Source organism: Anopheles aquasalis, chromosome X (genome assembly GCF_943734665.1).
Source record: "Anopheles aquasalis chromosome X, idAnoAquaMG_Q_19, whole genome shotgun sequence".
Lineage (NCBI taxonomy): Eukaryota > Metazoa > Arthropoda > Insecta > Diptera > Culicidae > Anopheles > Anopheles aquasalis.
The window spans coordinates 1,396,467-1,406,964 of NC_064876.1; the positions used below are offsets into that span (position 1 = coordinate 1,396,467).

General features: G+C 49.1%; 1 protein-coding gene across 6 annotated transcripts in view; it reads right to left on the reverse strand.

The window, feature by feature from the left end:
• The window catches only part of LOC126581380 (protein sevenless), a 35,191-nt gene extending 26,510 nt beyond the window's left edge, over positions 1–8,681 (reverse strand). For all 6 annotated transcript variants that reach the window (XM_050245026.1, XM_050245018.1, XM_050245010.1 and 3 more), the window contains exon 1: positions 8,083–8,681. In XM_050245026.1, coding sequence (XP_050100983.1) covers positions 8,083–8,490 — 408 coding nt within the window. In that variant the 5' untranslated portion in view covers positions 8,491–8,681. The remainder of the gene's footprint in view (positions 1–8,082) is intronic.
• Positions 8,682–10,498: the final 1,817 nt, after the last annotated feature.

The following is a 10,498-nucleotide window of genomic DNA, read 5'->3' on the forward strand; positions in this document are numbered from 1 at the left end:
ACACCATCATAATATGGGAAGGAATAGTACTTCAGCAAATCGTTTGGCTCGTAGAGGAAGCAAAATCGTTTAACACAAAATTGTGTAATGGTGTAAACCTCGTGAGCGCTCGCACGGATCTGCAGTTTTTTTTAGCGGCACTATATCCGATTATGTCAACAAAGTACCGGGGAATAGTCGATTTAAATCGGACTGGGTGATTGGATTGGGGCGAAATTTTTTTCCAAGTTTGCCACAACTGTTTTTAGTTATTGTGCAGAATTTGAGCGAGATTCGTCAACCCGTTTTTTTTACAGCAGAGTTTTTAGTAAATCGAAGTCAGTAGTGAGCGGCGATTTCGCGGCCCTTCTTTAACAGCATTGTACCACTAAGAGGGACGAGCTTTTCAGAGAGCGTTTTCTACGAAAGGTATTTTGCAACATTTGCAATGCCTTGGCACACGACATTTCATCTGCAAAACAACACTTTAAAGAAAATTATTTGTTCCACGTAGTCACCGATAGTAAAAATCGCCGCTCGACGACTGACATCGATTTACTTAAAAATCTGCTGTAAAGAAACGGGTTAACGGATCTCGCTGAAACTTTGCACAACAACTAAAAACAGTTGTAGCAATGTTGGAAAAAAATTTCGTCCCAATCCAATCACCCAGTCCGATGTAAATCGACTATTCCCGCGTACGATTATCAGTTAGCTAGGCCGCATCACCAGCAAGTCCTGCCCGTCGCAGCAACCACGCACACCACACCACAGTCAGTAAACCCGAACGTGAAGGCGCGAAAACAGAATTGGGTCGCATGCAGCACTGCATCGGCACGCTTTGGGGCTAATTAAAAACCCTGGGCCTCGAAACCTGGGAGGCCTGTATTCCAAGGCCTGTAAGCGCCGATTGTAGTGTCGATTCGCAGTCGCGTGGAATGTGCGAACGAATTTTTGCTTGTTTTCGCACACATTTTTTTGGGTGTGCGTTTTGTTTTTTCCTTTCCGTCGCACTCTTGGTTGGTGCTGCTTTGCTATTGCTTTCGCTTATCTTTTGTTGCGCGTTTCTGTGCGTTCGTTTTGCACATTCTTGCAGCAGCAGTAGCAACGGTGGGTGTAACTACCGCATCTTTCGTTCATTATTTATAGATGAACGACAGTAAACTGTACGGACGATGAAGAACAGGATAACCGCAAAGCCCTGGTGGTGGCGCGGCAGGTTTCGATGCGGTGTGGATGAGCTGAGAGGCAGAGGGGGTGTGCATATTTGCAGAGGGCAGCTGCTGGTCAGCAGCCGCCGGCAAACCGAAAACAAAATCAGCAAACCGTTCGTGTCGAGTGACACGCCAGAACGGCTACTACTACTGCTGCTACGAATACTACTTGCTGCTACTACTGCCTTTGCCGAGCGAATGCCGATATTGTTGTCATAATTTTTTCTTTTCTGTTTTGCGTCAAATTTTTTTGAGGTTAATGCGCTGCGTACATCACTGGCCGGATTTTGTTTCCCCCTTCTCATCGACGATTGCCAATGATGATGGCGATGATGATGGTGGCTTATTTATACGGGCTGACAACTGGTGACCACATTCCCAAACCGGCCTACAACCCATTGTGTTGAGCGGGCCGGATGAATGATTCGCGCGGCGGAAGCGGTCGGTGGTCAGTTGATCATGTGGATGACATATTAAGCAGTGGCCCGGCTGCCCCGCTGTTGGACTGTGGGAACCTGCGTGCGCGATTGCGCCGGGAAACCTTATCCGGCACCGGTTGACGTGTTTGGCAATGTTTTTTTTTTTTACCATTTTCTTTTTTGCAGAAACCCTAGCCCGGCCAAAGGGCACACAAAGGGTCACAGCAAAAAAAAGGGGCTGTGTGACCCCTCCGGTAGCGGAATGTAGCACCGGAATGTGAAACGATCGATTTGAGGCCTCGGATGATGTGTCAAAGAGTGAGCGATTGATTTGTGCACGCCGCCGCCGACAGGACATCCGGGCGGTCAAAGGGCGTGCGAGCAGGTGGCTTACAGGCTCACGATTTCCCTTTCCGCAAGCCCCCCCCCCCCCCCCCCCGGGGGGGCGCCCGCAAGCCGCGCTTCCGCACCGCAGGCGAGCAGGCGAGCGCGGCACAACAGGGGGGCCGCCAGTTAGCGCTTCTGACAGCACAACTGTGTTTGATTGAGATTTCCGTGAGCTCAATTGCATCTTTCGCTTCTTTGTAATGATGGACACAGACACAGCGGTGTGAGTGTTGGTTGGATGCTGGATGGATGGTCATGTAGTCAACGCCCATTGTTCGGGCGCTGCCATGCGATGCGGTGCGGTGCGAGTCGCCATCCACCTCCACACGCCCGGCCGCTGTGTTTGACTGGAACTGTGGAATAAATTAGTTTGCAACAAAACCGGGCACCGGGCACAACCATTCTCAGTGGGCATTCTACACCCTACAAACCTGCACACCACCGCTACATATCCACCACCAGCAAACTCACGTCGGATTCGGATGTATCTCCGTGGTCGCCGCCAGTGTTCTGGAATGCACCTTCCTTTCCTTTTTTCCGCTCTCTCTCTCTCTCTCTCTCTCTCGCTCTCTCAGATTCTACCGGTGACGAGAACAGAACGAGGACATCGTCAGTCCCATTAACACCATCATCATCGTCATCATCATCATGATCATCATGAGCAGCAGCAGCAGCATGATCTAGCGTAGTTCTAGCTCGTCTGCGGGCCGCCCAATTGCGCCCTAGATTTGAATAACAAATGGATGCGCTCTGTGGTCGCGCATTACCGTCCCCCCCCCCTCGCCGCTGCCCGTGCTACATGCCCGTTGAAAACATCAGGGATCGCCGGTTTTGCGCACACTTGGACGAGAATTCCGGATCCGGATCCGCTCAGGTACCTGATGCGGCCAGTGACTAAAGGGTGCGCCTGTCAGGATGTATCCTATTTGAAAACCGTCGAATAACGGCTGCCATTTTTCAGCCAAATTTCAAAAATAAACCTGTTACATTTAGGTTATTCTGTGCCATTTATTGTGCCATATCGATCAAATCGTCCGCCTTCGTTCGACATACAAAAACAGAGGCTCTTTTTCGGGCATTTCACATTGTATTTCACAACATTTAGGGAGTTATTTTGGTAATTTCAACTCCAATATTTGCTTTATATTGTTTCACAGCCTTCCGGTTTGTTGGCATAAACCTTATTTTTAAAATAGAACCACAGAAAAAAAGACCAGCGCCGCCTTATGACTATTGACCGATTATTTTCAATGCAAATGTGTGACAATTTCAATGCGCTCTTTTAACGTGAAGTGATGCATTACTAAAATGGCATAGACTGAAGTTTCAGAAACTGGTGCATTTGTCCAAATCCGTTGAAAAATGACAGAGTTATTCAACGTTCAAAATAGGATACATCCTGATAGGCGCCCCCTGTAGTTCCTTTTTCTGTTAACAAACACGCGAGGCGTTTTTCCAACAGCATTTTCCACTGTCGAAACATCGTCACGCCTGTAGGGAAGGTTCCTCGAGGTCTCTGCTCTGCCACCGCTAGCGATAAGTCGCTGCGCTGCTCAGCGGTGATTACAGGGACGAATGCGTCGCTCCTTGGTCGCTGGGAGTGCGCGAGATAACCAAAGCCACCCGGGGCCACAATCGCCGTACGACCATTTCACGCACCAATGTCGGCGGACCGGCGGTCCCGCGGACCGGCGCATCTACCGGCTTTGTTGCACGACAAACCATCGCCCAGGCCGACGATGAAGGGGTTTTTAGTGTCACAGGTCATCGCGAGTCAGCGATACGGGGGGGGGGGGGGTTACGGGACCGAGAACCACAATGTATTATTCCGGTACTATTATACCGAGCAGCCCGAGCTGCTGCGTGCGGTGCTCCTGTATCTGATAAGCGCGGGCGCGCGCGCGCGCGCTCGCACACACCCTACATCCTGTGTACTGTACCACTCGATCTCTCCTGCGCATCGGCGGCTGCCAATGAGTCGTGCATAATGAACCACACACCAATAACCGACTCGCAGCCCGCTTGCCCGCCCGCCCGCCTGCGCGAGCACACGCATAATGTGAGGGGAGAGAATGAGCTGCCTGGCGACACTGGCACACCCGCGGAACCGCGTGCGGTACGTGATCGAGAACTTTGGTAGATTATGCAACAGGTACTGTTAGCATACTAACCGCTGAAGCAATTAAAGCGCTAGTTGTGCATACTACTGTGTCCATCTAGTAAGGGGATACGTTACTCAATACGCTCCTGGTAATGAATTTATTGATTCAGGTATTTTTTGTACGTTGTCAGCACTGTGATTGATAAGCATGGCAAGTTTTACGTCAAAATAATGATTAGTATTTGAGATATGATTTGTTTTTCTGTAAACTACTAAAAGCGAGTTCTTCGTTTTTTGCTATTTAGAAATTAGTTGAGCAAGCATTTGCATAAAATTTGCTTTGCGGATACGAAAAAACTGATGCAGAAAGCATTTGGTACCCTAAGTTAAATAAAAATGTTTACAAGAGGTCAAAAGACTGCCAGGATGGCCAGGAACGTGTAGAAGAAGAAAAAGAACGTCCTAGGCGACCATCAACATCAATTGACGCGGGTCACGCGTAACAAATCAAACGATTCGGTGTTGCAAAACCATCGATTAACAACCAGAGACTTTGCTGATGGTGTTGGGATGTTCAAATAGTTCGTCAATTACATTTTGGTAAATGTTTTTGGGCCTCAAACGCGTCAGAACTCGACATGTTACCGTTGGTACCTAGCGACTAGCGTGACTTTTTCGCCAAAAAACTCCATGCCTGATTTGGCACGATGTGACTTCTGGCTAGTGGAAAAAGCTCACAAGACCGCTCCGGGGACACCGTTTTGAAACGATAGAGTCGATTCAAGCGGCTGCGAAAAAGGAGGATTTTTTCGGGTGTTTCTAAACCTGGAAAATCCGATGGCAAAAGTGCATTGCATCGGGCGGAAGGGATACATTTGAAGGCGACGAAATAGATTTGGAGGAATAAAGCAGGAAATTAGAAAAAAAATCGCTAAAAAAAGGCATGCAATGTAGCTGGAGGAAAGTGAAAAAATCCAATGATTCTTTGCCGATTGAAATGTGTCCTCACGAAACGGAAAATTCATTTAACCCTTTCTGTTAGCCATTGACAGCGTTTTTCTTTATGCAAGTTAGTTGTTTCGGTGTAAAACTGCGGAATACAAGCTAGAAAACCAACCGTACTGCTAATGCAACCGGTGCACTAGGTGGTCCGCGAGACCGCGTACATCAGCAGCGAGCACTAGCTAATGATGGGGTTATTTTTATTTTATTTAATTTTTTTTTCCTTTTTTGGCGAATACCGAACTGTGCTTTTTGTGTGATGGAATTGGAGGACCACAGCAATTGCGCTCCCGGGGGCAACCGGGCCGACACTGTCACTGACGGGCCGGGCAGACAGACAGACAGACCGGCGAATGGTCAGGGGCAAAAACGTACAATGATTAAATTAAATAGCCGGATGTTGGTTTCCTGTTTGCAAACCTCACATAACCCTATGCTCGCCACGCTCTCTTCGTTTCCACTTCGCTGGCACAGCATCCTCTCTCTCTCTCTCTCTCTCTCTCTCTCTCTCTCTCTCTCTCTCTCTCTCTGCGCTTGGCGCTCATTTTCAAATACTCTACTTTGTCGCCATATTGGATTGACCAACACCGCCCGCGATTTGTGCACCAGCTTATGTTGAAACATAATGCTGCATGCAATTGCCGCTGGATTGTGGTGATCAAGGTGCAGCGCGTGGGTTGTTCGAGTCGCCCCCCTCCCCCCCCCCCCCGCCTCAAAAAAGGGGACACCATCCCCATTCGTTGCATAGAGTGTTAAAGTTTATGAAGCTGTTTACGTTTTTAGCTACTTTCTTCTTTTACCACAAGAGCTCGCATAAATGGATCGCTAGAGTCCTGACAGCAGACAGCACCACACCACGGATCGTACGGTGTGTCTTCGTGGCCCCGTGGCTGACGTGTCGGATGACGGATGGCCAAGGATGTGGTGTGCTCTCTCTAGCTGATAAGCACGGCATCGCTGAGGGTTTTTTTTTTTTAAATCAAAACCCCTCACAACCAAACCCTCAACGCTCAACGAACTCTCGGCGTAGTAGCTGGTGATAATCCAATGGCCACATCGAGCGCTATCGATGAACGTGCCCAACCGGCAGCCGGGAAACAACAACATCAACAACAACAAAAAAAGTAAAGTGAAGAGAAAATAAAAACAACAAAATTCAAATCCACACATACACTCGAACGGACGCTCATCTCAGCTTCTTCTTCCGATCTGCTTCGACGATCGATGTAACACCACGAGGTATCTACTAGAGACTGGTGCTAACGGGTATGGTAAATTACGCCACGCCATGTCCTAGAAGATCATCCTGACGCTCTGCTCCAGCAGTAGTACCACAAAATTGTTAAGGCCACACCATGCCACGCTCGTTGCCCGTTTCGATTCTGCTCTAATCGCTCAGTCTCGCCGGGACTGACCTCCACGTATCAATTTTTTGGGCGTGTGTGTTTTTTTTTCCCCCGGCGTAAGTTGTGAACACACATCGGCGGCAGCAGCAAACCGATTACGTGCGCTCCATTAGCTGAGATTAGGAGTTTTTCGTTTTGATGGGATGCGATCGATGATCTCCCGCTCTCTCTCTCTCTCTCTCTCTCTCTCTCTCTCTCTCACTCACTCGCTATCCTGTTCTAGGGGGCCGCTGATTAGGATGAGTGGTGTTTGAGATGTATAATTTCTTGTTTTTTATTTAAAAACACCCAAACCGGGAACGCCGATTAATCGTATCAACGAGAATATAGCAGAAAAAAACGCGGTAAAAACCAAATGCATCAATATTATCATGGCAGGCAGAGACGATAGCTCCTGGATAGCTGTTCGGTGCGCTCCTGTAGGCCTACAATTGCCTGCGCGCTGGGTGTGTGCTCCCACAAACTCCCGCATCCCGCGAATCGCCCGCCAGCCAGTCAGTGTTCTGGAACGAGCTTCTTATCGGCTGACGGATTTGAACTCGCTCCTCTTCTCCACTCTACCCACACTGGGATGACTGTCGATCAGGCAGTCAGGCTATCAGGCACTGCGTTACGCTGATTGGCTTACGGTTGTACGGCCAACAAGTGAAACGCCAGGACGAAGCAGAAGAGAGGTTGTTCTGCCGGTTAAGAAGCAGTCGCCGAAGGAAGATAAGGATTACGCGATGACGATGCCCTTCGAGATTTAATTATCCACCGTTTTATGGCCCATGCATTATTACACGCAGTCGAAATCCATAAAATCAGGAGCATATCCGCTTCGATCGCGTCTCCTCGCGGGTCCCTATAGCTCCTGTGTGCGCAAGTAGCGACCAACGAATAAGAATTAAAGAAGAAAAAAAGCCCCCAAACAAAAATGTGCAAACGGTTTTTCAAAAACTTGATTGCCACCCCCTCCCCCCCTATCCCCGACCGTCACATGCCGATCTATTGATCAAAAAATATTGGAAAAACGGAACCTTCACGCCGGAACCGGAATCGGGCGATAGTTCAAGGCGATAGCAGCGGTTCGCTATCAAAATAAGATTTCACGGTGAACCGGGCCCGGCCGGGAGTGGGGGGTGGGAGTTAGTACATGCCTGTCCTCTCACACATGCACTGACGTCATTTACCCCGTTCCATTGCGTCCCATATTTAACGATCGAGAAGGTTTGGGGGGGGGGGGGGGGGTTCATTTTAATAACTTTCCTTTGTTCCGAAATTTTAGTCGTTTTTTTTGCGATGGCGTCACCTGTGTCACGGTGTGTTACGTCCAGTGCCGGCCAGTGACTCAGGCCGCAGGAATTCCTGGCGACGAGGTGACATTTTGTTTTTCTGTTTTCTTAATTTTAAAGTTATACATGAACGGACCTCTTAAAGCCGCTGGAGTAAAGCGGAAGCGCGCTTGCCTTCATTCATAAATAAAATCCCATGTGACCAGGGACGTGTGACTGTAAAAACTCTTGTACATCACCTGGACAAGTCGCAGAGTTCGGGATGAATTCGCTAACGACGCAATTCGCGGTCGGTCTCACCTGATCGGGGCAGCGGTTGATGCATCTGGTAACCAAGTCGCGCACGGTAGCGGCGTAGTTGTCCTCGCTGTCCGTGCTGGTGGCGGCGACCTGGGGCCGCTCGAGGGACTGTGCCAGCACTGCAGCTGGGGCAGCTGATAGGAGCAGCAGCAGCGGCAGTAGAGGCGTTGATAGAATGAGGACGGGACGAGTTGATAGGCGCGTTGTTGCTGTTGTTGTTGTTGTTGTTGTGTGTGCAGTTGGATGAAGGCGTTGATTGAGCTGTCCGCACAGAAGCACCGGACGCCCGCACGGGACCGGTGCCGCCCAACGTCCGGCACAAGTCCGGCGCATGCTGGCGGGCGCACCGTGCCACCACTGTTCAGCTCGGTCGCCGGTCGCACGTCGCTGCAACCCTTTGATCACCATAGGCCAGAGTACACGCGATCACGGCAGCACAGAACGTCAACCACATCTACGAAAATGAATGCACCAACGAAAACTCACACCCCACGACCGGACGGTAAGTTTTAGTAGACCTCTTATTAACGCTCTTGGCAAACTTGTGCTTGCTAAAGCTTCCGGTGGTTCTCGGTGGCCACTACACAATGCAACTAAACACGCACGCACATCCACACGCAAGGTATCCTTTGTGACAAAAAAAAAACAAGGTCATTGAAGGGGGGCGAGGACACACACTAGACAGGCACTACTTGAGTTGCGCCACGATACCAAGGCACCATTTCACAGCGCCCGGAACACGAAGCTCCACCATCCTTCTCACGCTCGACACCATCACGTCGATCACGTTTGAACGCGCGTATCGGAAAACCGCCTTCGCAGTCCTTCGAGGGGGGGGGGGGGGACAACATGCGCGCGCCAATCTACACACGGCCACACGTGTGCGAGGGGGCCCGCTTTCACCCGCTTTCCGCACTTCCACTTCCGCAGTCACGATCACGATCACGAATTTTCAATCGAAAAATCACTATCATCAATTTTACACGGCAACTGCAACGGGGAAACACACGCTGTACGTTCGCTTGCGCGCAGTGACGAGAGAGTGAACCGCAGCACAACAGCGCAAGAAGCGACGATCCGTGATTCTCGGAGGCTAGAATCGGAATCGGAGGAAAAAAATGGAAATCGTGATCGCGCGCGACGCAGATCATACTGAGTGACTATGCTATGCGGTGTTTTCTTTTTCTCTCTCTCTCTCTCTCTCTCTCTCTCTCTCTCTCTCTCTCTCTCTCTCATCAACCGCACTGAGTGCCTGCTCGAATGTTGCCCGAAAGGCGCGTCGTGCTCATATTGTATGCTCATGCAACAATCGAGCAGCGCAGTTGAGTTTTGATCATGGTTCGAAAGCGCGCTGCACTGGCGCCCTTTCGCATGGTGATCGCGCAAGACGATTCAAAGGATTTCAATGCGGGCGCCCTAGATTGCGTGCCGAAGGGCGCACCACACAAACCAATAGAAGCGCGAACCAATAGAAGAGGACGATTTTGATTAACGGAGGGACTTTGGTATTTTCGGGCCAAAACAAGGCCCGTTTTTAACGATTTTTTGTGGCGTAACCATTCAGCTGTATTTTTTTCAAGTAATTGACACAATAATCTACAACTTTTGAAGGATATTTGGTATTGTTTGGAGCAATATTCATTGAAAAATGAATCCATGCCATCAAATTTAGGCAGTCGTGTCTTCGAAAAGATACTTTTCCCCGGTGCCCATCGTAGCTGCGTGACGGGTCCTCAGAAACATACAAATCGCTATTCGTTTGAAAGATTATAAGTTTATCTAGGTAGTCCCGGAGAGTTTGTGTTGATATTCCAATTTTTCGATTTTTGGCAGACTTTTGAAGTTGAGAAAGTGATGCTTTTTGTCGTTTTCCCTAGAAGCACGATTTTTTAAGATTTCTTTAAAAAAAGTATCAAAAACTTTTATCAAATCTCGACGGGGCTACCTGGCAAAGGGTTTACAGATTATGTGTGAAAAATTTCAAAACGATCGGCCCAGTAGTTTTTATGGTACTGGATGGCCACCGGACTTAGAAAATGCATGATGCATGAGGTGCGTTTTTTACAAAAATCTCTATATCTTTGTCAGTTTTTCCTCGATTGATCCAAAACTTTTACACAATACTCTTCAAAGGATCAGCTTTCGGGGGAAAATGTTAAAAACATGTGCCACAAATCAAAATTAAAAACCGAAGACCCCCCTTAAATCACTAGTTTGTCGATTGTTCGACTGCCTCGATGTGGCTTGTTGTGCAATCCGCGTTGACACAATCCAGCACGGTGGGGGCCGCCAGCAGACAGGAAACTAAGAGAAACCGGAACAATATCCTCTTTGGCATCAGTGTGTATCAGGTTTCGCCGCGCACCGGGCACCCAGAACGGTCTGCATTCCACCAAAAACCCATCAAATCAGTCGT